The sequence below is a fragment of the Naegleria fowleri genome (genome assembly GCF_008403515.1).
Source record: "Naegleria fowleri strain ATCC 30894 chromosome Unknown tig4, whole genome shotgun sequence".
Classification (NCBI taxonomy): domain Eukaryota; phylum Heterolobosea; class Eutetramitea; order Acrasida; family Naegleriidae; genus Naegleria; species Naegleria fowleri.
In genome coordinates, this window is record NW_025407936.1 from 328,341 (window position 1) to 353,792 (window position 25,452).

Sequence of the window (25,452 nt, forward strand, 5' to 3'; positions counted from 1 at the left end):
ATGTCTTTTCACAAATTTTTTTTTCTCAAATCCAAAAAAATGCGAAGAAAAGAAGAGCCGTATGCTGCTGACATCACTGCCTCAGACAGAGATCAGCACAACAATGGATCAACTCTGAGCAATCAAAGTCATACGGAAGGCATCGGATCCAACTCGTCCCATCAAGATCTACAAAAGAAAACTCCCATTACCCGATATGTTCTGTATTTTATAATTTACTCAGCGATCTTTTGGGCGGTGTATTGTGTGTACTTGTACAAGACGGATGAAGCTTTTAAACAAAGTTTTGTAAGGTGGTACTTGAAAACATTCCATCATAAGAAATCCACATCAATTACTGAAGCTTCTTTGATGCCACAAGCATCGCATTGTGTAGATTTTACAACTTTTGGATCCAAGTTACCTTTTAAAAAGAGTGGGGGCAAGTCCAGTACTGATTATTTTGTGTTCACTGAAGAAGATTTATCTCATTATAATGGAGTGGGTGAGAACAAGAAATTACCATTGTTACTTGCCATTGCTGGAAGAGTGTATGATGTTAGCGAAGGAAAAGGTTCGTAGTAGTATTACCAGTTGCAACATTGTGATGATTATTCAACCCCAATCTCTCTTTTTAGATTACTATGGACCTGGAAGTGGCTATAGCTTTTTTGCAGGTAGAGATGGCACCAGATCATTTGTGACAGGGTATGTTACGCTTTTCCTTAGGCTTGCTTAATTGTCAAAATCTTGATTTTTTCTCTCACATTTTCACAGATGCTTTGATGAAAAGAAAGAAGAGTGTACCAGTGTGCAATCGAAATATTCTGATTTGAATGAAGAACAAATTCAATCCATCAAAGATTGGATTAAATTCTATGACGAACATGAAAAATACAAGTTCGTGGGGTTTGTCGAGCTGAAAGACAAATAATCACACCAAAGTTTAGTTCTTGAATAAATTATTTAATACCAGTCCTCCAGTTACTGTCGTATATTTGTGATTAATTTTGTTCTTGTGGTGCTTCATCATCATTTCTGTTGCTGGTCTCTTGTTCCCCTGCTGGACTCGACAAAAATATCAAAGAAGGATTTTGTTGATGAGTATTCACATTGTGTTGTATAATTTCCACGGTCTTTCTTAATTCTTTAATATTATGATACAAATTTCTCATCTGTTTCAACTCTTGATTCAAATCATTTAATCGATTCATGAAAGATTCCATGCTATCAATTGATTCGTGAACATCTGTACAAAATTTATCAACGGTGTTTCTGTATAATTCAATGTGTTGTAATGTAATTGCACTCTTCGCATACATGGACGTTTGAAGAGATCCGATTAAATGATTGAAACTTTCTGATAATAAATTGGCTCTATTTTCCAAGAGTTGGAGAGTTTTCGGATTCAAAAGACCATTTCTAATATTATTTAATGGTTGAGATTGTTGTTCCGATGATGATTGTGATGATGGTTCCGAAGACTCGACAGAATCATGAGCTGTGATGCTTTCCTCGTTGTGATTTTGCATTTTTTGTTTTTGAGATAAAAGTCACTCTTTATCTGTTTATTCGATAATAATTTTCACAAAAATTCCCAATCAAGAGCGAGAGTTCAACAACAAAATCTCAATCAAGATCTAGAATATATCTTTTGTCAAGAGTTATGCTGCGATTTGTGTGTTATGTATTAAAAATCAAAAGCTTTTTTGGAATAACTCTTTCCATAGTTCAATTATGCTTGTCCACAACATTCCTTAGCATATCTTTCAGCTCGTTCGTATAGTTGGCATTGACACATTCAATGTCGTTGGTTATGTATTCTTTGAGGATGACAAATGTTCGGCCTTCTTCTGGCTCATGACTGTTTGCAGTTGACGTTGTTGTAGTGGTATTTTTGCCAATACCTTTCCACTTATTGTGAATCAATGAACCAACACTTGATTGGTCTTGCATTGTAGCGCATTTATCATCATCATCGTCATCATTATTAAGATTTAAGCTTAATAAATTTTGTTGTTGTGGTGACAGCTGAAGTGGTGGTTTTTGGTAGAACTTGAATTTTTCGCATTCTCTGAAGCGAATATCCAACAATAGGATATAACGATCCTCATTTGTAAAGTTATAGGCCTCATGTGTAATGTAGTCATCAAAGGCAAAAACAACACCCTCTTTCCAGCAATGTCTAATATTTCCCACACGTATGGCACATCCATGGTGATTGCTGGTGGGTACTCTCAATCCCATATGCACTCTCAAGCAATGATTACTGTATCCACAATAACCTTTGTGAGGGGAAATGTAACAATATGAGGATAAGCAGCTGAATCCAGCAGTGGTTATATGTACATTGCACTCCTTGTTCAATTTGGAAAGTAATTGCACTGATCTTGGACATTTTGTTGGTTCATTGGTTAAATCTCGTCCAAATGCAAAGCCCTTGTTTACAATATATGATAAAAATAAAATAATTAACAAATTTGCATTGGAAAATGTTGCCATAAACAAAACAACAAACAAGATCATTACAAATGATATTTGCATTTGAGGTCACTACTTACCAATGGATACACTTTCCATTTTCCTTTTGTTTTACAGATAGTCTCTGGCCATGCTTGAAAATCCTGTCCTTCTTCTTTCAATATATTGTCCAATTCATCTCTGATTATTTGAAAATTACTTTCTAGAGCATCAAAAAACTGTCCAATATTTGAATATTCTTCCCTGTTGAAAGGATCATTTCTGTAATAGAAACATTTCTTTCCCATGTCATCCATTCCTAACCAATCCCAGTATGCTCCTCTGTTTGTGTTATAAACTTTTTTCATAGTTTCATCACTTTCATGTAAATTCGAAGTGGTAATGATGATATTATCAAAGGACCTGGAACAGCATGTGCAATCATTTCCATCGTGCCAGTCGTGATGAATTTCCGTTAGTTTTTTGATTTTCTTTTTAATTACCGTTTGATCGGTGATGGGATTGTTGTCTGGATTGTTTTTCTTTTCCTGTTCCGTTGGTTCATTCATCAGTATGGCGGAAGAGGTTTGATCAGCATTATTCTCGGTTGTTCCATCATTCTCATTCGTGTTGTTGTTTGTGTGATGTGGTTGTTGCGGATGGGTGGACATTTTCCGATGATGATGATTTTGTTAGGTGATGGGATTAGAAAGTGGAAGCAATTTTTTACAGAAAAGCGATGAGATCAACATGATAAAAAAGGCAAAAATCAATGCAGTCCCGCTCAACAAAAAACACAAGTGAAAATTTGTGTGTTAAAAACTCGCGCCAAAAAATGAATGAACAAACCGTTACATATTTTGAAATCGATGGAAATCCATTCGTCGTGTACAGCGACCTCTGTGTCGTTTCAACCACAACAAGCCTTGCTTTGTCCTCTTCGAGTAGTAGTAGTAGTAGTAGTAGTAGTATTACTGGTAGCATCAACAGCCTTGCTCTTCCCACCGTGCCCATTCAGAATTCATCCTTGGTCTCCGATATGGCCATATCCTCCTCCTCCTTATCCACAACAACATTGTACACTAATACGAATAATAATAATATCCCCAACAATAATAATAACACCTCTAACTATCACTCCCATTCTACAACAAGTAAAAAGATTATTAAACTGACCATCTCTGATGGCGAGAATATTTACTACAATCATCATAGTATTTCCTATGCAGGACATGCTTCTTCCGGTGAAGAGTTTAACATGTTCCACATTATCCACACCTCCGTCATTAAACAAGACAACTCCAAATTCAAATATAGAGTCAGCTATTTGAGCAATGGAAATCTCAATTTCATCATTAGCATGATTGTGAATCCATCTGGCGATTACATTATTTCCAATATTGAATTGAAAAAGTCATCCAACACTAAGGCAGGTCACATCTCGCTCTTCCGATATCTCATCATTAGTAAGGAGAATGATGAAAAAACCATTAACAAACTCAGCCAGCAAGCTAAACACTACAATGAATGTATTGAACAATCAAAACTTGTTGTTGAAGAGAAAGATCGAATGGAGAAGGAATTATATGGTCAATTCTTAATATTAATCAATTCAAAGAAGAAGATTATTCAAAAATATCATGAAGCCAAGAAGCAATCCGATGACCTGCTGGACAAGGAAAAGGAAAAGAACAAACTCCTTCACGATGAAAAGAAGCAACTCCAACAACAAATTGAACAACTGAAACAACAATTGCAGGCTGCGAAATCAATGGTTGCAAAGCATCATTCCGGTACCAACAACAACAACAACATGTTATTTCGGGCTAACCTTGTGGATTCACCCCAACTTTCACCTTCATGCTCTGCTCAAGCTCTCGTAGAGGGTTATCAGACACCAAGAAAACCCTCTCGAAATACCAAATGTGTCGATCCAGAAGATTTGTTAGAGGACTTGACGTTTGAGTAGAGCTTGGAGGAATAAATGCCTTTAACGATCTCAGGCTGCTGTGACCTTAGTATGCATGTACTTGTCTCAATCTGACCAAGACTGTGAACACAAATACCAAATGTACCGATGCAGAAGATTTGTTAGAGTCAAATAAATGACATGGTTCATTTTGAATTCATATTCTACAGCTGAGATCTATTTTCTATCTATCAAATATGAGACCAAGCGATTTTCGTGGTACCAAAGCAAAGCATTCAGATTGAACCCGAAGAATAAAAAAAATGAGTCGAACGATTGCCTCATCGGTGTCCAAGTCGACCCTTGTTTCATCATCGGGAGGCTCATCAAGCACACCTATAGAATTTCCAATCATCCGAAAAGAATGTTTAGGAGATGGAAAATTTATTAAAATGCGTAGATATACTCTCGGAGCTGAATGTAAATTATGTGGAAAAGTATATACATCCTTTTCATGGAAAAAACATCCCAAAGATGTAAATTATCAACGAACAGTGATATGTCCTGTTTGTGCAATTACAAAGAATTTATGTCAAGTCACTGTCGTGGATTTGGATTATGATATTCCTGCCTATGTGCGAGATTCACAATATTCTCTCACTGATCATCAAGCATCGGTTGAAGGTAATACAGCAAGTGCATTCAGTGGTCAAAAAAGTTCAGTAACAAATGTATATTTTGCCTCACAGGCTGAAAAATTGTTAAGCGAGGGAGGAACCAATAGGCACTTATTAAGAAATGAATTGGCCAATAGAAATGTTTTGAACGAATTGAGAGATGAGGAGGGTCTTGATGACACTGCTTCAAATTCTACTGTAGTTACCACTCTCAATGGAAATTTAGGATTGACATCAGCAGCGTCACTAGAAGAATCTATGGAGACTACATCACCTCCCATTGATTTGAAAACGATCCAAATTGGCTCAGTCAATCGAAATGTTGTGGAAACCTCAGACGACTATATTGATGAAAAGACTCTACTAGAATTTGTCTCAATCTATGCAACCACTGGGCAGAATACGAAAGGTGTTGGTACTGTTGACCTGAGAGACCTGATCGAAAAGTGTCGCCATGTACCCAGTCATCACTGTTACTTGATCACTTTTGTTCATCAAGGTGATGCCGAGTTATGCATGCAAAAGCTAGGAAAAAAGAATGGTGGAAAATTCAAGTTAAATGGACAGACTTTGACAATTAAATGGGCAAGAAAGAAGAAGAGATTCGAACCATACGAACCAATCAGTCTGCAAAAATCTTCAACAACTCAACCATTGTCGTTGGCAATTATTGGTGTGAATGATGAGCAATAAATCCAACGTAGTGTTTGAAACCCAATTCGAAATTTTACACATTTTGAATTGGTTCCCATCTCAAGTCTGATGGTTTTGCAAAGCACAAGTTCTTCTCTTTTAGTGACATACTTGGATAAACTTGTCAGTTACTGATGGGTGATGGTTCGTTTTTCAACACAATAATTTATTAATCATCATCATTTTCATAATAATGAAATTGCAAAAAGAAGCATGTTCGTCATCAGCTGAGTTTTGTACATTATCGTTATCATGTGGTTACTCATCCACACGATGATGTGAAATGGTGTAATTGTTGGATACCCATTTAACTCACTTCTCCTATTGATCGGAGGATGGTGAAGTGGCATTTCCATCTCCCATTGCAGATAAACTCGTATCACTACTACTGTCAACTCCCGATGATGACTTGCCAAGTAAATCAGCAATCACACCTTTGAGTGGTTCGAGTTCCTTCTTATCAATCAAATCAAATTCATTGACAAAACACATGAAATGTTTAAAAGCAGTATTTAAATGTCTGTCCAAGTTCAATTGTTTAGCATCCTTGTAGTGATTGTAATACATGTGAGCATAGACTCTAAACATTCTCTTAAATATGGTCTTTACAATGGTCAAGAAGGATTTTGGAAATTTGTTTGGATCACTGGGGAATGCATTCTCATCATTGACGAGTTGACAAATCCAGTCCATCAACAAGGAAACATAATCGGGAGCGGAGACTTTGGTGGCTTTCTTGTAATCTTTACCATCCATCCATTGATATTCATATTTATCACCTGCACACATGACAGGACATAAATCTCTTGTACAATATTCACCCAAACTTCCATACAATAAATTTGTTGTATTATAGAAATCAACGGTATTGATGGCGAGCCATTCATTTAAATTTTCATCTTCGGGTAACTTGACTGCTGCTGTTAGATCACCACTTCCAAGCGTTTCCTTCTTGTATTTGTGGAGTGTGTGTTGAGAGGAGCCTTTGATGAATTTATGTTTAGGACGGAATGTCTTGTTGGGATTCAAGGCTTGTTTCAGATTTTCAACAATGTTGGACATTTTTTTTCTCTTTTCGTCTCTAAAATGCCGTTTTTTCTCCTTCTTCAAAATCTTCCCATGCTGTAGGTTCAAGGGAGTGAGTGAATCAAAACACATCAATTTGATGAGTGAGGGTCACCTTGAAGACAGATTAGTCATCATTACAGAAAGACATTCCAATGGAGTGAGTGAGGAGATTTCGAATCCTTCAGAAGAGCATTTGCAACAGTTGTTGTCAATGATGATGATGACGAGTTGTTGTTTTGTAAAGCTGATTAAATAGTTATTAATTGAACCGATCAAAGTTGTTTGATGACGACTATTGGAAAAATAAGGGAACGAATTCAAGTGATTATCAGGCTTCCAAATTCACTTGAGATTACCAGAAGAAATTGACTTTAAACTGTTCTGTGAAGTGTTGGGGTTGAGTAAAGTGCTGCTTTGATTTCTGCATCTCATTAGGAAAGTGTGTGGACAATATTTGCATGCACTGTATTGGACTTCTCATATTTGCATCAGTTCGAACTGAAACAAGTAGCAATTCCAAAATCAATTAGGTAGAAATGTGATTCATATTTTACAATATTGTTTGGCTTAATGTCGTTGTGTATGACTTTTTGATGTTCAAACTTCATCAACTGCATTATTAAGTCACATAGTGCTGTGATCACTTCATCCATTGTTGTCAATTGTTCAACACAAGTTCCTGCTAAAGTAATGACCGTGTTTTTCTCGTTGTCACAATAATCAACAAAAAGGGTCAGCATTGAAGATAATCGTGAGAGAATTCTATGCTCATTCCCATGATTACATGTCTTGTGATATATTTTCCATAAATATTGGCCGTTGTTGCTGCGAAGCGACTGTAATTCCTCGTGAGTGGGCGTTCTTATATATGAATCCTAATGAGTGTTAGTATGTCACTAATCTGTCAGTCAGCATATTCGTTGGAGGAGTGTTGTCTTGTCAGACTGTTTTTTTTTGAAATGGAATGATTCCTTTTCACAAACTCCACTGCCAAGGAGCCAATGAATGATTGTGATAGGAAATTGTGGAAGTGGTTGGAGTGGCAGTAGGAGCACCACCACCACCACCACCATACGATCGTGCACGAAAAGTGTCTTCTCTTCCTCTTCGAATGTTTGCTCTCAAATATGGATTGATCAATACGAGTTGTTTTAAAATTCGTTTGAATAGGGTCGCATCATTGAAGGAAGACGACTTGAAGAAGTAATGGATGAGAAAGGAAAACCAGGATGAGATTTGTTTCATCAACCAATGATGATCATCATTCGGTGGTGGTGGTGTGGATGTCAATCCAATTGGTGTGTTCCGAGTGTTTGAGGAAGAGTCATGGTCTTTCATGATGGAAGTAAGCTTAGTTGGTGTTGAGAAAGTTTGTGGGGTGGATAAAACAGAGGAGTCATGATGGATCTCATGATTAAGGGAAGGAGGAGATTCCATCTCTTTCTGAAGAAGGGAATGACTTGATTCATGAGGAGCTCGTGGAAAGAGAGGAGTGGATGGGCGTGTCGAGAGAGGAGGAGGAGAGCGAAGGTCATTTCTACTCGTCATCAATGAGAAGGAGGAAGATGACAGTAATTTGTCATCCATTAAATGATCGTCATCGCTCAGCTGTCTGTTGTTTGTAGTATCATCATCAACATCTAAAGAAGGTTGGAGATGGCTGTGAAAGATGGCTGCCAGTGGATCTTGGGAAGGTTGATTGTTGTGAGGGTGGTTATTCTTGTGTGGATGATGATTCGGAGGAAAGATGGATTCTTTCGGAGTGGTGGTGGTAATTCCGAGCAGCGGTGATGCACCATGAACATGTCGTCGTGGTGATGGTGGTGTGAATGGATCTTGTTGATTCGAGAAGGTGGTGGTCAAGTCCGTCATGAATGATGATCGGTTCGGATTCTGCTGTTTTCGAGAAGTGTTGTTGATGGCAGCACCATCCTCTTGACCATCGGATGGAATTTTCATAGATTTCATCTTTTCAGTTTTGGGATGCAACGCATTGGTCAAGGATTGAATGTGATAATTCCTCGTTTTATGATACAATCGTAATTGAGTGGACTTGAATGAATTTTCCGTTGTTGGTGGAACAAGTGCTGATGAATCATCATTGTTGAAGGCGGCGATGTTTGGGTGAAATGTTGTCGTGAAAGAGGTAAAAGACGGAGATATGAGCAGTGGAGGCATTTTCTAGAATTGTGATCATCCATTCTTACAAACCGTTCTTAGATCATCACCCAGCTTCGAGACATCAATCATAAGCAAGAGGAAGAAATCAAGACACTCAAAATTGAAGTTAGATGTTCGCTCAACACAAGGAATAGAAACAAAAACCTCCACTTGTCGATCGTTAGACTCTACTCCATTTTCATTATCAGATGGCATCTTGGCTGAGTGGTCAAAAGCGTTAGACTTAAGATCTAATCCCGTATGGGTTCGTGGGTTCAAACCCCACAGATGCCAAAATTGAATTTTTATATTCCAAATTACTTTTCATCATCACGGCCACCAAAGAGTCTTCTCTTAATTTCTGGGATCAAATGGAATCTTGATTGTAAATTGAACATTTCTTCCACCTTCTCCCTATCTTCGGTGTGCTCTTCCTTGCTCAAAACCAATCTCGCATTCTTTTCCATGTGTACCATTTGATGACAGAAAGCACACAAACATTGATACAATTCGAGTGACTGCTTTCCTTCCAGTGCAAGAGTATATTCATTCACATGTGCAGCAATTTCGTCTCTATCCTCAAGCTCGAGAATGTGTGTTGCACTGCGTCTCTGATCAGCACCATCGGTTTTGATGTGATGGACATGAGCGAGAATGAAAAAAGCAAGACCCAACTTTTCAAAATCCATTTCACACTTGGCACATTTAGCTCCCAACAATCGAACCTTCTTGATGTGAACTTGGACCCATTCCTTAAAGTCATCAAGAACTTTTTCCTCACCCTCCGTTTGGGTTCCTTGCTTCTCCATCAAGTACACTGCATGCAGCAAGTGATGACATGCCGTGCAGAGAATTTCCAACGGTTGGATGAAACAGTTGGTACAACAGAAGCCCCTGAAGGGAGTAAGATTGACTGAATCATGATTGGAGGTTGATCTTGATGAGAGGAAGATGACCCAACCTGATCAACCGAGAATGAATGTTGGCCAACTAATGAAGAGGAACCACCGAAAGTTAGTCTGGATTGTACGAGCCTTGTCTTCTTTGGAGTTGGTTGAGCAAATTGAGGCTCATTTGAAGAAGAAGAGGCTTCATTCTGGGCTCTCTTATTATCAGACTTGGATGGTTTTGGAATGACTATTTTTTTAAACTCTTCCCTTAATGAAATTGTTATTTTCAACATGTAATTGTAATTTTTAGAAGGAAACATCGCTAGAAAAATTACATCAACAACACAGTATGTAGTGTCAACTATGTCCATCAACCAAACAGCTTCCTCTCAGCAAGAAGAAGAACATTACAAGAAAAGACTTGAACAATCCCAAAATTCGAAATTTTTATTTCATGTCCTTGTTGCTGCTGGAATAGTCTCCTTTTAATTAAGGGAATCAAATAAATTCGAAATTTTTTTATATACAAGTCTTCCTCCTCCTCATTTGGCCGAAATTCCTTCAGAGGATCGGTAATTGCTGCTGAGGTTGTGCAATCCTCTGATCAGATTCAGTCTCCATCTGCTCTCCCTCGCCAACAACCTTGGATGAAAATAATGATCCACAACATCCTCAACGAGCAACAAGACAAGTACTCCTCAAAAGAAGAATGTTGTTCAACCGAAGGACCTTCCTCAAAAGAAGAACCTCTCTAAAAGAAAGAAGAAAACCTCTGAAACTATAGACTTACCAAGAGCTAAAATGTTGGGTTACGAAAGAACCGCTTAGATTGACAAGTTCTTGCCCGACTCTCCTTATGGATTTCAATATCCACCCAAACAGGATCGCCATGTTGAGAGTGCATTTCACGAGAAAATGAACAATAGTTCGATTGGCTTTTTATCCTCAAGAATTTTTTTCGGAAAGATTAGGGCCTCTAAAATTGGGACAAGTTGGTGGAGGAAGATAAATGTTCCGAGTATAGTCATGACATGGATAATTTATCTTTGAATTTGGTTGATAAGGAATTCCTAAATAAACAAGATGACATGCTTGGCGATGAGTGTTTCGAAGACGTAAACAACAAGAATCGTTTGGTTAATTAAGAGGAACAAATGGGTTTGTGGTCTCTCCAAACAACCGACCTTAATAAAGGTCCGGTGTTTGTGGGATTTTCTGCATATTTTGTCAATTGACTTTATTCAGCAGAGTCCGGAGCATTAATTAAGATTTGAGAAGGTAAAAACTCCAAAAACCGCTCAGCGAAAAAAAGGAGAAAACCAAAGAAACACAAGGAAGTATGAAGGAGGAAGGCAGAGACAAAGATTCTAAGATGTGAAGCGCAAGAAGTCACATTAAGCAATTGCTTGATAAATCCATGAAAATAAGATAACATGATGAATTAGATACATGAAATTAAAATAATAAAATAAATGGTTAGCTCAATAAAAATCCTTGTCGAAAAGATTCGATCAAGATAGACCTGCGTTGTCTCAACTATTCGCGAATTCAAAAAAATGCCGTAACTGGTCCTGTGGTGGCTGAAGAAAGTTAGTTTCTACGCCTTTATCTCGAGGTGCCTGCGAGAGATACCCAAGTCTCCTACGGGAACACTTGAACGTGTTGTATTCCAAGAATACAATATGTTGTTACAATTTTTGACAAAGCCAAGTTGCACAATGTAGACAGGGTGATCGATATTATGGCAAGCCTGCAACTGTCTTGCAAATGAATCGAGTCGAGATACTATTAAAGAAACCATCAATGATGGTGGTCATAGGCTCGACAGCCTTCCTGCGGGGTAAAGGTAGATTCTCGGTATCGACGATGTACGGGCTATGGTGGGGGTGGCGAGTAATGAGCAATCGCCGGGGAGCCTGAATGAACTAGCAGCGTCATGATACACATATAAGATTCGGAGATGTTTCTAGATTCAACGAAGGTCTATGGGACCTGTGATTTGAATCTATATAGCTTAGGGATTTGCGTGCCTACTCTATGAAATCAGTGTTGAGATGAACCTGTTATGGGAATTCTGGGGGTGGTCCATGCTATTCACTGAAATACGGCAGGGCAATAACTCCACCCTACATCATAGATCTCATTAACGAACCTACGACACCGGTTGGAGGGTATCTATCATAAGCCTACAAAGGGCAGGTGGGAGTCTTACGACGCTAATGTGAAACCACTACCAATGTAATGCTGTGACAAGAAAGGATCGCAACCATGATCCGGTTTCCGAAGGTGAATAATAAATTTTTGGGTTCAATTTTTTTCAACTATTCGCAGCAGGTTTGATAAAACTTTCATCAAAACATATCCTTTATTATATTCAAAACATATCAAATTCAATCAAACTCTTTAATTGTTTACAATTAAAACATTCATGCCCTTCATTTCATTCAAAACATATCAAGGCCGAATATTTAATGAATTACATACCCATAGATGCTTTTTTTAATTAACGAATGATTTTTAATATTTATTTTTTCAAAACATTCTTTTATCATTTTTAAAAAAAATAATTTAATTTCATTTATATCATGACATTCAATAATATTTTTTTCTTTCCGATAAAATATTTGGCATATCAATCCTATATTCATTTTTTTATTCATCAATTTACGACAATAATGATGAATGAATGGTTAATAATAGAAGTTACATGTTTTTATTACACAGAAAATATTTTTTCTTTTTTTGAAAAAATTGATTTTTTATATTTCGAAAATTTAAACAATATTTATTTGATTAATTTTAAGGAACAAATGGCTCAAAAATTTTTTGCTTTTTCGTGCGTTTTGATTTGCTTAGTGACTTCTAGCTCTCCCTTAATATATCTCGCTCTCTCGCTCTCTCATTCCCACGCTCATCATGCCCAAAGTAAAACCTTCGACTCCTAAAAACTCTCAAGACAATGAGTCAAAATAGACTCAATCCCTTCTTGGAGTTATTATTAGTGATGATAGTTCCCTCTCAAGCTCACCAAACCATCCACTCCAAAGAAAAGAAATAATTGTCGCTCAGTTTCTCTTAAGAAGAACATTCAGAAGCAAATTAGAGAAACTGAATGTCCATCATCAATTATAAACGGGTCCAAAGGAGAATCTTCACATTCAATTCCTCTAATGGTTCCTTCAAACAACATTTCTCAACCGTCATCCAATTCCATTCCTACAAATGAACCTCAGCATGACTATTGGAGAGAAATTCTCCTTGAATCTCATTTCGAGAGATTTGGTTTGTTGGGCGAAATTTACAGCAATGACAAGCTTTATGACTTGTTAGTAACCCATTCCAACGTTGCAATAACCTCTGCTTCAGATTGGAAGCAAAGAATCAACGTATTATTGCAAAAGTTCGTTCCTTTTATCAGCCCAATGGATTCTGCATATGGTGCAGATAAAATCAAATCTAAAAGATATAAACGCGTGATGGAAATCCTCCACAAATTGTGTTGTGTTTGTAGAGCAGGTAGAAGTTAAAAAGACTTCAGTTTGATCTTCAATATTGAAGCTCTTGAATTCTCTGAATTACTGATGAGACTGGTGATGGTATTCATTAACGAAGGAACAGAGAACAGCTTTTTTGAAGCAGTGGATAACTTTATCTCAAGTTATATATCCGCTGATAACTTTTTGGATTTGACTGCCAAAGAAAGAGAGAAAAGCAGAAAGAGAGTTCAACAAAAACATCAAGAAGATGTTATTAAGAATATGAACCAATTTATGAATAGATCATCCAGACGTCGTGACGGATATGACAGAAATCGTGGATATTATCAGAGATACCAATCATACAACATGTTTCGAAAGAGTAAACAATAAAATTCGTTTGTTAATTAAAGGAAGAACTAATGGGTTTGTGGTCTCTTCAAACACCCGACCTTAAGGTCGACAGCATATTTTGTCAATTAACTTTATTCAGCAACATTCCACAACCAGCATCAAGTGGAAATCCTCATTCTGGGAACAAACCACCGTTTCAAAGACGAGGTTACAACTCCAACACCAACCCCAACTCCCAATAAACTCCTTCTTCTAATACCCTCTGACGAGAAAGTAATGGGTGGACGCCTTTTAAACTTTTTAGACAATTGGAAGGAATGGGGAACCTCGCAATATGTTTGGAACATGATCAACCAAGATGTTCGTCTTTCATCAAACCCCTCATTTTGGAAGAAGTTTCATCAACGTCAGTTCAATAAGCAAGAATCAGAATGGATCAGAGCAGAACTTCTGAAAATGTTGCAACTCAAAATTATAGGTCCAGAATCGTCACAAATAGTCTTAAATCCAATCAATGTTGTCCCGAAGAAAGGAAAGGATATTTTTCGATTCATCTTAGATCTACGAATGATCAATGGAGGTATAGAAGTAACGTCATTCAAAATGGACACTTTACTCAAATGCATCAAGTTTTTCAAGAAAGGAATGTGGGTTGCAAAGATAGATCTGAAGAAAGGTTATTTCCACATTCCAATACACCCAGAATCCCAACACTTACTAAGATTCCAATTCGAAGGGATGGTATTCGAATTCCATTGTCTTCCATTCGGTCTTGCCCCAGCTCCAATTATATTCACCAAGATTTTCAATGAAATTATTATTGTTTGGAGAAGCAATGGTATAATGGTTTACATTTACATAGACGACATGTTAATCCTAGCTTTCTCATTGGAAGAACTATGGGATCATATAATGACCATCGTCCTCGATTTATTATTCCTAGGTTAGCTGTTGCAATTAGAAAAATGTATATTGGTCCCAACTCAATCAATCGACTTCTGGAGTTTCTTTAGACTTTGTATCAGGCGGCATTCTTATTCCATTAGAGAAGATAAGCACAACATTAGAACTCTCAAACGTGCTTATTCGAGCAGAAAAATCAAGAAAATTTATCAGATGCTGACACGTGGCCAAATTCATAGGCAAATTGGAATTCCTTTCAGTAGCCAATCATTACATTCCTCCCTTTCTCCACAGACTAAGGAGAGACATGTTAATTGTGGTTCAAAAGAAAGGTTGGAATTCAAGCATGTTGATCAACCGAGGAGCAAAGAAAGATCTATTAATCCTTCAGCACATAGTTCAGGAGAACATTGGTGTACCTTTCGAGCTGGAATGGCCAACTCCGATCACAGTCAACTCAGATGCTTCCCCACAGGGATACGGCATCCACGCTTGTTCAAATATTCTGGTGGGCAAATTCGACTCGATGGAGGAATTACATATCAATCAGAAAGAACTTCTGGCAATCCTCTATTTTTTTCGTCAAGCAGACCAACTCAACAGCTATCCTTCTCACACCAATTTCGAAATTCGGGGAGACAATACCACAGCCCTCAGTTATCTAAGGAAAGGTTATGGAACGTATGATCATCTCACATCGATCTCAAAGGACATTTGGTCGATTCTGCTAAAACGAAAATGGTGGATTTCAAAGATGGTATTCATTCCATCCCATCAAAACGTGATCGCAGATCGGTTAAGTCGATTAGGAGATTGGCGTTCTTCCGAAGATCTACTCGACCATATTCACAGAGAATTCGGTTACCATACGGTCGACAGGTTCGCGACATCAAATTCAGCAGTCCACATTCAATTCAACTCTTGGCACGACAACGACGCTTTTCAGTCTCTTTGGGAAACAGACTCAATCAATTATTGCGTTCCTCCTCTTTGTCTAATTCCTCAAACAATCATCCACATCATCAAATCGAGGGCTCGTGGGACATTAGTAGTTCCCAATTGGCCCTCCTCTCCCTGGTTCTCAGTACTGCTGAAAATATCAGAAAGCAGTATAAGTGTTCCAAGAAGTTTGCTCATTATCGAGCCATACACAGAATTGTTCAACAAATTCGAGAATCTGGAGATGATTGCCTTCAAAGTGAATGGCACTCTATTTCACAACTAACTAATTTTAGTATAATTGTGTCCCTCTCTCCATCTACTCTAAAAGAATATGCGAAAATCTATGGTCTTTTCTCTTGGTTTATTACTGCTTTCGATTTTCACAAAGAGTCTGACAGAGTAATCCTTAATCAATCACCGGACGGAATGTTTTGTATTTGCCCTTACGACTGCAATCCTAGTAATAGGTTTTAGATTGTTCGCTCGCCCTGGTGAATTATGTGAATTGAAATGGTCAGATGTTGAGATTGATAAACCGAAGAAAAATTGGATCAATATCAATCTATCTGGTCACAAAACTGACTTTTTCTTCAATGATCGACTCCATCCAATCGATCCAGTGATCAGTGCAAATGGTTTTTGTCCTGTTCAAATTCTTAAGATGTATATGAACCTTGTTAAGGAATTTTAATCTCCTGATTCACCTCTATTCTCATTTCGAGATAATCAATTCCTCACAACCACACAAATTTCTGCTGAATAAAGTTAATTGACAAAATATGGAGAAAATCCCACAAACACCGGACCTTTATTAAGTCAATTCAAAGATTTCACGTTATTCCATTCATAATCTTTCTTCCTGGTCCACCATGTGTGAGCTTGTGAGTGGACCGGTATAAAAGCTGCTAAACCAATTCTGTTGGTTGTCATGACCCTAATTATGAAAATTGACCAACTGGAATGAACCCTTTCAGCTTGCATGTTGTTGATCCAATTTAATAGTTCATTCATTGGCCAACTGGAATGAACCCTTGCAGCTTCATAAATTGGATCAACGACATGCAACATTGCAGGAATTTCATCCGCCTCTTTGCATTAATTTGTGTTCATGTATTCTAGTTCTGTCAGATCCCTCCGAAGGAAAATCCACTGAGCTCACTTTGAGTGAGTGGCCAGAATTCGAGGCTTTGTGAAGGTTTATCTTGATGGAATAATCAATCACAGCAAATTGAAATATCACTCAGCAAATGAATACACTTGTCACCATCATAACAAGTACTCTCGTGTTGCAGAATTGCAATACTTAAATTGTCAAACATGCATTTTACAGATCTTGCTTTTGGAGATAATTTAACTTTCATCCATTGGTTATCAACACAACATGACATCACGGAATGCAATTTCAAGTCAGAAGAAATGGGTGAATTTTCCATTCCACACGCCATACACACTCTCAATATTGGTTCCCTATGAAACACAAATGTGGGATGAACGACTTGCTTGTAAAATGTAATTTCTGGTATTTTACATTTCGAACACAAAAGAAACTCTGCAACAAATTGTTCCAAAAATTCTTCAATCATTTCAACAGTGTACCGTCCTGTTAGAAAGGATTGACTTGATTGAAACACTGCAAGAGCTCCCAATTTTAGACCCAAATACTTCACGACAACTTTTAATGATGTTCGATCCGAGTGTGATCTTGTTGATTGTCCTTACCTTTTTCTGGAACTTTTAACGACTGTGCAAGGTCAGAAATATTTGTAAGCACTGTTTTAACAGCATTGCCATTCGAGTGAATGGTTATGGTCACTTTTGGTCGCCAGTATGCCCAGAAAACTTGTCGATTGTTCGGAACGGGAACTCTTTGTGGCATGGTTCAGCTGATGACAATTATATTTTTTTTAATATCATTTAAGATGGAATGATCACACTCAGCATCATGATTTTACTAAAGTGAAATGAAATTAATTCAATTTTGAAATGTCCAAAATTGTAATTTTCCATAATGCAAAAACTGTGTCGAATTTAAAACTACAAAACTCGTTCCAATAGTTATATATTATTATTATAATATTATTATTGTTATATTAAATAATTATTTTCCACCATTTGTTCGTTTCAATTCCTCCAATAAAGCATTTCTCTCCATTTCCAATCTCTTCTTTTCAGATATTAATTCGTATTTTCTTCTTTTCAACATGTATCGATCCAATTCTGTTCTCTCCTTTGCACACTTTTGAGAAGTGAACCAAAAATCGGTAGCTCCTCCAATCACTGGCAAAATATATAATGGTTTCATTGTTTTAAATAATAAGGTCATGGGAACAGCACCCGCTAGAGATAACGTTGTATAGAGAAACGAGTGTGCTTTTTTGGAACACTCATCAAGCTGTTGTTGAAGTTGTTGTAATTTTATATCATCTTTTGTAAAGATAGTGGGCTGATTTGTATCGTTCAAGACTGATTTTAGTTGTTGTAATAATTTAGCTTCATTGTTTTGAGCATTATCATAGGTGGGTGATGAACCTGTGTTAGAATGATCCAAGCTCCGATGATGGGAAGGTTCTTCCGATTGTAGTTGCTGTGAGGATTGCTGTGGCAGTGTTGATGTGGAAGAGGATTCCGAAGACGAATTCATTTTTTTCAAATTTTCAAAATTCATTATTAATTGGAAACATTTAAAATTTCTGGAAATTTCAGTCGACATGATGTTTTTGACCTTTTCTTGTTATTTCACATTCCTTCAAAAAGAACCTCTCACAAAGGAATTGGATCTCTTCCTTAATCAAGATGAACAAAAGTCCTTTGTCATATTTTGTCAACTGTCATCATAAAAAAAATGAAAGGTCTGTTCCGCAGAGGCAAGTCCACCACCAATAACAACAACAAATCGTCAGCGAGCACTTCATCACTCTCTACGAGTGGTCAAATCGAAATTTCTGCTCCCTTCAACGTTCGTCTCGAACATCACGTCGATTTCGATCGCGAATTTGGTCTAAGTGGTGTTCCCAAAGATTGGGATTTGTCAAGTCTTCAAGGCATTCATTTCACAGTGGATGATGTCCACAGTGTCAGTACCCCTGATTTGAACGGAGACCTCACCTCTCACCACGAAGGAGTTGTTGTTAATGACCAATCATTGACTCTGCAAAACAACAACAATACCATCACCACTCGTTCCGGTTCATTCATTCACAACAACACTAACAACAACAACAATGGTGGTGATTCCTCTCCTTCCTTGTCGGTTGAATCCGTTCACTCTCAACAACAATTACCACCACCTGCGCTCAACACATCGAACATGATGATGATGGTGAACAACAACAATAACAACAACACGATCAATAGCACCACAAGTTCTCCTTCTCTTTCGAGTGGTGGTGGTGGTGCTCCTTTGACACCTTTAGGTGCTACCAATGTTGTCCTCCATGATCACCTCATCATCAACAACAACAACAAACACGCTTCTTTGGCCTCTTCCACCTCTTCCTTTTTCAGCAAATGGAGAAGTGGAAATCATTCGAGTACTAGTAGTAGTAGTGGTGGTGGTGGTGGTGGTGGTGGTGGTAGTTTTATCGGAAAGAACAACAACAACTACTCCTCCAAATTAACCATTCTCCACTCTTCATCATTCGACGTGAACACCACAGCCAACTCATCTGAAAGCTCATCCGCTATTCCGACAAGTAGCGCACCACCTACTTTGATGATAGTATCGTCTTCTTCTCTTCCATCCGTGGCGACGACAGGTTCTTCTTCTCAACCACATGAACCACATTCGAAATCAGCCTCTCAGGGTTTCTTTGCCAAGATTTTCACAAAAACCAGTTCAAAATCTGTCACGACACCAATCGACTCGTCGTCGTCGTCGACGGTGGCAGATCATGTGACTAGTAATGGACAATTTGTGATGAATTTCACTAATGTGAGGAGAACAGAAGCTGGATATTACGTCGAAGTTGGAAGTAATGATGTCAACAACTCCATGACATTGAACATGACTCCAAAATTCAAAAAAGACAAACTTCTCATTGATTTGATTAGTCACGAGAATCCATTTCGTCTCTTCACTAAAATGAAAAAGATTGGTACTGGTAGCACTGCAGATGTGTATAAAGCCATTCATGTTCCTAGTGGTAAAAAAGTTGCCATCAAAGTCATGTCACTCACCACTTCAAAGAATACAAACTTTGACATGATTGAGAATGAAATTTTCATGATGAAACATGCATGTAAGGCATATTCCTCAATTTTTGATTACGATGCAGCATTGGATAAGACCTTGATGGTTCAATATTTTGGAACTTATTCGACTGTGAATTGTCAAGTTCATGAACATATTGGAAGATATTTATCTGATTCGAAAAGAAGAAAATTACAACAACCACAATCCACTTCTCAACAACAACAACAACCACAATCGAATTCAACCATCCTTTCACCAAATTCTTCAAATTCCATTTCAACCACCATTGATATGGACACCATGTTGGAATATAAAGAAAAGAGTCATGATGAATTATGGGTCACAATGGAATATGTCTCTGGAGGAAAATTAACAGATTTGATTGGAGATAACAATGTGATACATCACAGATTTTTAGAGAGTGAAATTGCTGCCATTCTTATACCCATTCTTAAATGTTTGCATCTTCTTCACACAAAATATGGTGTGATTCACAGGTAAGTGTTGAATAGTTGATTTGCTATGTTTTACATAGATCATACATGTGAATGTTGACCACCATGTGGCATGCCATTCCATTTTCACATGGAATTTATAAACAAATTATCATCATCATTTCGATTGGAATTCTGTATGATACAGAGATATCAAATCCGATAATGTACTCATCACTCGAGACGGTAAAATCAAATTAGCAGACTATGGCTTTTGTGCTGAGAATACTGGACGAAGACGTTCTGTGGTGGGCACACCCTACTGGATGTCTCCCGAAGTGGTCTCAGGTGCCGAATACAATGAAAAGACCGATGTGTGGTCTCTGGGAATTTTAATCTTAGAGTTGGCGAATGGAACAGTCCCTCTGATGGAACATCCACCGATTCGTGCCTTGTTTTTGATTCGTTCTCAACCTCCTCCAACCTTTACTTCATCTTCAGAGTGGTCCGATGTCTTTCATGATTTCCTTTCGAGATGTCTCGAAAAAGATCCTCAAAAGAGAGCAAGTGTCGAAGAATTGTTGGAACATGAGTTTTTGAAGGGTGCATGCAATTTGGATTTCCTTCCACCTCTATTGAATCGAATTCGAGCTGAAAAGAAACGAAATATTAAGGAAAGTGAAATTGGATTGCAAGTGGTGAAATTACGAAATTCACAAGAAGACGAAGAAAAGAATGCGTACGATCCTGACGATGAATACGAAGCGAGTAAACGAAAGAAGAAGGGAATTGGAATTATGGGTGTGGTGATGCATGAACAACAACAAATCACTCAAAATGAAGGAGACTATAATGGTGATGGAGAAGAGAATTTTGATGATGGGGAATATGGTGGTGACCATAATAGTGAAACATTCGATCATGATGGAACAGGTGGAGGAGGAATGGATCCTCAAGAGTTAGATGTGGATGATTATGATGAAATGTTGGTGTGAAAACTTCAAGTGCCATCATTTATCTACTCATTATGTACTATAAATTCATCATCATTCTAAGACTCTCCATGTACCTAATAGAACGTTATAATCAATTATACTTCCAAGTGTTCATCTGTGTGTGTGTGTGCGTTTTAAGGAAACCTTTGAAGAAGGAATCTTTTTCACACCACTGTCGCAGTGAGTTTCTGAACTCAATGTTCAACAATTTGAATGAAAAAAAAATTCTCAAAAATATTTTATTATTTGGAACTCTATCATCACCCGACGATCATCATCGTATCTCGAGAGGAAGGAATAATAACCAATAATAACAATACTAATAACAAGAACAACATATCATCATACGGAACAAAACCAAATAACAACCACCATGGTAAAAATTACAACCATCTCCCGAGATGATGATGCTCATACACGAAGAACCTCCTATGAAACGACCCGACACTTTTCCGATCCCAATCCCGAACTCATTCATCGTTTTGAAAAGCCTAGAGAATATATAAGAGCCATTAATGCTGCAAAAATTGATAATATTTATGCAAAGCCTTTTCTTGCTGATTTATCGGGACATGCCGATACACCTACATGTATATGTACAGATCCTAACTCTCTCATTCATATCATTAGTGGAAGTTGTGATGGGCAAATTAGAGTTTGGGATTTAACGGAGAGAAAGACAATCTATGCCATTGATAGAGCTCATAACGGGTTTGTCAATGGAATTGTCATTCCTCCTTATAGACATTCATCGGATTCGAGTGAGAACTCGTTTTACTTTACAGTAGGAACAGATAAACATTTAAAAAGATGGGAATTAAATTTAAAAGTTGCCAATGTAAATCCGAATATGGCAAGTACAAAGTTTGGAAGTATTGGATACACATTAGCGGATTATGTGGGTGGAGGAAGAGCATCCAATAATAATACAAATGTGAAGCTACCATCGTATGCCACTCCTATTCAAGATGTCGTTTCACATAATGCATTACTCTGTATTGATCATCATTATAGTGATCCAATTTTGGTGACAAGTGGTCACGAATATGTTCAAATTTGGGATTGTTCAGGAAATAGTTCCTCTTCCCTAATTCCTGGCAGCTCATCAAGATTGGTCTGTAAACAAGAATATGAGCTTGCAACATCCACTGAAACTATTTATAGTGTTAAATTTAATAAGGTGGAGAAGAATTTGATTGCTTACTGTGCTCGTGACAGAACTGTTGGCTTGTATGACATGAAAACAAACCAAATGATTCGTGCTGTGACCATGCAAACAAAATCCAACAAGGTGTGTTGGAGCCCAATGAATCCATTTCACTTCTCAGCAGCAAACGAAGACGGCAATGTATATACTTTTGACATGAGAATATTGGAAAAGGGTCCACTCATGATGCACACAGGCCATATTAATGCAGTGCTGGATGTTGACTATAATCCAAGTGGAACAGAAATTGTGACAGCTGGTTATGACAAGACTATTCGTATTTTCAGAACCGATTCAACCTCTTATAAGGCACGTGAGGTTTATCATACCAAGAGAATGCAACGAGTATTTTGTGTGAAATATTCGGGTGATGGACGATATATTTATAGTGGTAGTGATGATCAAGCAATTAGAATTTGGAAGAATGAACGAAGTGCTCCGTTGAGAGGAGGTGGAATGACCAAGAAGGAACAACAACAAATTGAATACAACCAAAAGTTAATAGAGAGATATAGAAGCGTTGATGAGGTGAGAAAGATTGCAAATCATAGACACTTACCACACCGAGTAAAGACTCAATCAAAGGAAATGCAAAAGGAGAGAGAGGCAGAAGAAAGAAGAGAAAAAGTTAGAGAACGATTCACAAAGAAGAAGGACACAAATAAGAACACCCTTACTGCCAAGATTGAAAAAGTCAAAGCCATGCGAAAGAGATTCTTGAAAGTTAACGAATAGGATGGCACAATGACAATAAATTCCTTGGCAATTCAATTTGTCCATCGACAAACAACCGCTTTTTGAACAACTGACACCGAAAAAATCAATTTCTACAAAACTTTTTTTCAAACAATTCAACAAGCAGAGAGAACGAAGTAGATTGTGTGAATACCAAAATTGTTTATTTAATCAGTCTCTAATAATTCTCGCAATTCTTCGTCATCAATACCACCTCTGGTTGAATTTAAAAGATCTGAATTTTCTTCAGTAGTAATAATCTTGGCCGACGGTAATATTATTGCACATAGTTCTCCCGTCATACCACCACTGATATCAATTAAGGCTCGCTTCGAACTCACTTTTGCTTTTTTAACCTGAACATGGCCGCTCACAATTCTTCTATGAGTGTCTTTGTGACCATCCATATCAATGTATCCTCTTTCAGAAAGAGGTTTTACTCTTGCTTGATAAATATCTCTCTTTAGCAATGGTATTAATTGCTCTTTCAAATTTGTGTAAGAGTGGAAACCACCATGTACAAATATATTATCCTCATTAAACAAAACCCATGGTAAGTTTCGAAAGAAGTTCTTATGCTCAAAGGGAACACTCGCTTGGAATTTTTCATAGTCACCCACAACGTCCATATCTTTTTGGGAGCTTGATTCACAACAATAGCTGTAGAATGTATTGAAACTGGAATAAACAAACCCACTACCCCATCGTCGACCCTGAAGGTGCATATTATTTGCAACTTCTTGTATTCCTTTCCATAGCTCAAATTCGCGAGGATAATTTTGGCAAGTGACACCAAGCGATTTCCCACTCTCCACCGCATCATCAAATAAACGTAAGAACATTGAACATGCATGATCATGATTTCCCATTAGAAAATGAGTGGTATTTGGCTTTCGTTGTTTTTTTAATCCAATCATGAAATCTATAGTTTCTTTAATTTGTGGACCTCTATCCACATAATCCCCCAAGAAAACTGTGCACACGTGAAATAAAAGATTCTAAATGTTGAATGGATATAATGTTTTTACACACCTAAATGATATTTTTCAAATAAATCCTTTCCCAAATGCTGTTCCAATTTTGATAACAATTTCTGAAGGGCTTTCAAATGGCCATGAACATCTCCGATAGCAATTACATATCGGGATGGAATATAGTGTCGTTCTTGTAATTCTCGTTCTTCATCTGTTGTTGCTGGAAATAATAACCGAATGGGCTGTTGTCGTTGTTTATTCGATGTTACAGAGGTCCGAGAGGATGATGGAAAGGATTGAAGGGAAGAAGATCGATGTCGTGAGATCATTTTTTAAGAGTTGTTGGGTCGAGAAAAGAGATTAAGATGTTTTACTGATTGGTTTGTTGTGTGTCTTCAATCACCTCATGTTCAGTCTTGTCTTGTTCAGATTTTGGATTTTCCAAATCTAAGGTTTCATTTTCCTTTTGAATTGGCTGCTCTTGGAGTTCAAAGTCCAATTTTCCTTCATGTGACAAAGAAATTGGATCACACTGAGGTTGACAATTTCCAGTGGCCTTTTGTTCAGGTGTTAATTTCATTTGTTCCTTCGAAACGGATTTTTTCTTTAGTTTTAGCTTCTTTAAGGCGCTAACTCTTTGTTTAAGGTTGGGAGCGTTAATCCACGTCAAAAGAATCAAAGTTCCAATTAACAAGGGCGCAACTAAGATTCCCAAAAATCCCCAGCTCAGTCCCGAAAGGATTTTCCATACAAGCTTTTCATTATTGTTCACTGTGTACGACACAAAATTGCTCGCTCCTCCATTGCTCACAAAACAGGTAGTGTTGGTTCCCGAGGTCAAATTATAAAACTTGGTGTTTTGGGGAAATTTGAGGACAGTCTTAATTTGTGAAGGGGGACAATCTTTATAATTCGAAACTGCAACAGTATTTGATTGTTGCAAACATACCAAGGCCATGCACGTTTGACCTTGGTTCACTTCTTCGGAACAAGCAATTCGGGGGTACATGACCAAACATTGAGCCTCTTGGTTGTATTGAAACTCATATTTATCTCTAATGAGTCAAATAAAATCATAATCATGAAGATAATATAAGTAAGGACAATATTATCCTTCTTGATGAAAACTTGAAGACCATCACTACAATAACCTACAGCGAGATGAGCACGGAAAAGAAAACTCCACAAAATATCAACAAACAAACCATTCCCGACAAGACCAACAGACAAGGCTTAATGAAATGCACGACAAGAGCTGGAATATTGGTTTTTACTGTGGTCTTGTTCGTTGGCTTCTCCTCCTTTGAAGATGTTTGTTGGACAGAGTTTATCATTTTTTCTTCCTTTTGAATCACAGCAGCTTCAGAGACTGAAAGCATCAACGAATAAGGAAACCAAATGACG

General features: G+C 37.6%; 14 protein-coding genes across 14 annotated transcripts; 5 read left to right on the forward strand and 9 right to left on the reverse strand.

Annotated features, from left to right (window-relative positions):
- Positions 1-39: 39 nt before the first annotated feature.
- Positions 40-913, forward strand: FDP41_007711 (uncharacterized protein; the record flags this gene model as incomplete). Its single annotated transcript, XM_044711486.1, has 3 exons — positions 40-553; positions 618-687; positions 757-913. The coding sequence occupies 3 exons, from the start codon at positions 40-42 to the stop codon at positions 911-913; spliced, it is 741 nt and encodes a 246-aa protein (XP_044568509.1).
- Positions 914-983: 70 nt separating this feature from the next.
- On the reverse strand, positions 984-1,511 carry FDP41_007712 (uncharacterized protein; the record flags this gene model as incomplete). Its single annotated transcript, XM_044711487.1, has 1 exon — positions 984-1,511. The coding sequence occupies one exon, from the start codon at positions 1,509-1,511 to the stop codon at positions 984-986; it is 528 nt and encodes a 175-aa protein (XP_044568510.1).
- A 199-nt stretch (positions 1,512-1,710) lies between these two features.
- On the reverse strand, positions 1,711-3,110 carry FDP41_007713 (uncharacterized protein; the record flags this gene model as incomplete). Its single annotated transcript, XM_044711488.1, has 2 exons — positions 1,711-2,418; positions 2,541-3,110. The coding sequence occupies 2 exons, from the start codon at positions 3,108-3,110 to the stop codon at positions 1,711-1,713; spliced, it is 1,278 nt and encodes a 425-aa protein (XP_044568511.1).
- A 164-nt stretch (positions 3,111-3,274) lies between these two features.
- On the forward strand, positions 3,275-4,408 carry FDP41_007714 (uncharacterized protein; the record flags this gene model as incomplete). Its single annotated transcript, XM_044711489.1, has 1 exon — positions 3,275-4,408. One exon carries the CDS (start codon positions 3,275-3,277, stop codon positions 4,406-4,408), a length of 1,134 nt encoding a protein of 377 aa, XP_044568512.1.
- A 263-nt stretch (positions 4,409-4,671) lies between these two features.
- Positions 4,672-5,718, forward strand: FDP41_007715 (uncharacterized protein; the record flags this gene model as incomplete). The annotated part of the gene is made up of 1 exon (XM_044711490.1): positions 4,672-5,718. The coding sequence occupies one exon, from the start codon at positions 4,672-4,674 to the stop codon at positions 5,716-5,718; it is 1,047 nt and encodes a 348-aa protein (XP_044568513.1).
- A 321-nt stretch (positions 5,719-6,039) lies between these two features.
- FDP41_007716 (uncharacterized protein) lies at positions 6,040-6,780 on the reverse strand (the record flags this gene model as incomplete). The annotated part of the gene is made up of 1 exon (XM_044711491.1): positions 6,040-6,780. The coding sequence occupies one exon, from the start codon at positions 6,778-6,780 to the stop codon at positions 6,040-6,042; it is 741 nt and encodes a 246-aa protein (XP_044568514.1).
- Positions 6,781-7,761: 981 nt separating this feature from the next.
- Positions 7,762-8,964, reverse strand: FDP41_007717 (uncharacterized protein; the record flags this gene model as incomplete). The annotated part of the gene is made up of 1 exon (XM_044711492.1): positions 7,762-8,964. One exon carries the CDS (start codon positions 8,962-8,964, stop codon positions 7,762-7,764), a length of 1,203 nt encoding a protein of 400 aa, XP_044568515.1.
- A 299-nt stretch (positions 8,965-9,263) lies between these two features.
- Positions 9,264-9,755, reverse strand: FDP41_007718 (uncharacterized protein; the record flags this gene model as incomplete). Its single annotated transcript, XM_044711493.1, has 1 exon — positions 9,264-9,755. One exon carries the CDS (start codon positions 9,753-9,755, stop codon positions 9,264-9,266), a length of 492 nt encoding a protein of 163 aa, XP_044568516.1.
- A 6,970-nt stretch (positions 9,756-16,725) lies between these two features.
- Positions 16,726-17,387, reverse strand: FDP41_007719 (uncharacterized protein; the record flags this gene model as incomplete). Its single annotated transcript, XM_044711494.1, has 2 exons — positions 16,726-17,183; positions 17,231-17,387. 2 exons carry the CDS (start codon positions 17,385-17,387, stop codon positions 16,726-16,728), a joined length of 615 nt encoding a protein of 204 aa, XP_044568517.1.
- Positions 17,388-17,609: 222 nt separating this feature from the next.
- FDP41_007720 (uncharacterized protein) lies at positions 17,610-18,152 on the reverse strand (the record flags this gene model as incomplete). Its single annotated transcript, XM_044711496.1, has 1 exon — positions 17,610-18,152. One exon carries the CDS (start codon positions 18,150-18,152, stop codon positions 17,610-17,612), a length of 543 nt encoding a protein of 180 aa, XP_044568518.1.
- A 201-nt stretch (positions 18,153-18,353) lies between these two features.
- FDP41_007721 (uncharacterized protein) lies at positions 18,354-21,132 on the forward strand (the record flags this gene model as incomplete). The annotated part of the gene is made up of 2 exons (XM_044711497.1): positions 18,354-20,200; positions 20,346-21,132. 2 exons carry the CDS (start codon positions 18,354-18,356, stop codon positions 21,130-21,132), a joined length of 2,634 nt encoding a protein of 877 aa, XP_044568519.1.
- A 373-nt stretch (positions 21,133-21,505) lies between these two features.
- Positions 21,506-23,074, forward strand: FDP41_007722 (uncharacterized protein; the record flags this gene model as incomplete). Its single annotated transcript, XM_044711498.1, has 1 exon — positions 21,506-23,074. The coding sequence occupies one exon, from the start codon at positions 21,506-21,508 to the stop codon at positions 23,072-23,074; it is 1,569 nt and encodes a 522-aa protein (XP_044568520.1).
- A 167-nt stretch (positions 23,075-23,241) lies between these two features.
- On the reverse strand, positions 23,242-24,377 carry FDP41_007723 (uncharacterized protein; the record flags this gene model as incomplete). The annotated part of the gene is made up of 2 exons (XM_044711499.1): positions 23,242-24,047; positions 24,107-24,377. 2 exons carry the CDS (start codon positions 24,375-24,377, stop codon positions 23,242-23,244), a joined length of 1,077 nt encoding a protein of 358 aa, XP_044568521.1.
- A 41-nt stretch (positions 24,378-24,418) lies between these two features.
- On the reverse strand, positions 24,419-25,382 carry FDP41_007724 (uncharacterized protein; the record flags this gene model as incomplete). The annotated part of the gene is made up of 2 exons (XM_044711500.1): positions 24,419-25,103; positions 25,204-25,382. 2 exons carry the CDS (start codon positions 25,380-25,382, stop codon positions 24,419-24,421), a joined length of 864 nt encoding a protein of 287 aa, XP_044568522.1.
- Positions 25,383-25,452: the final 70 nt, after the last annotated feature.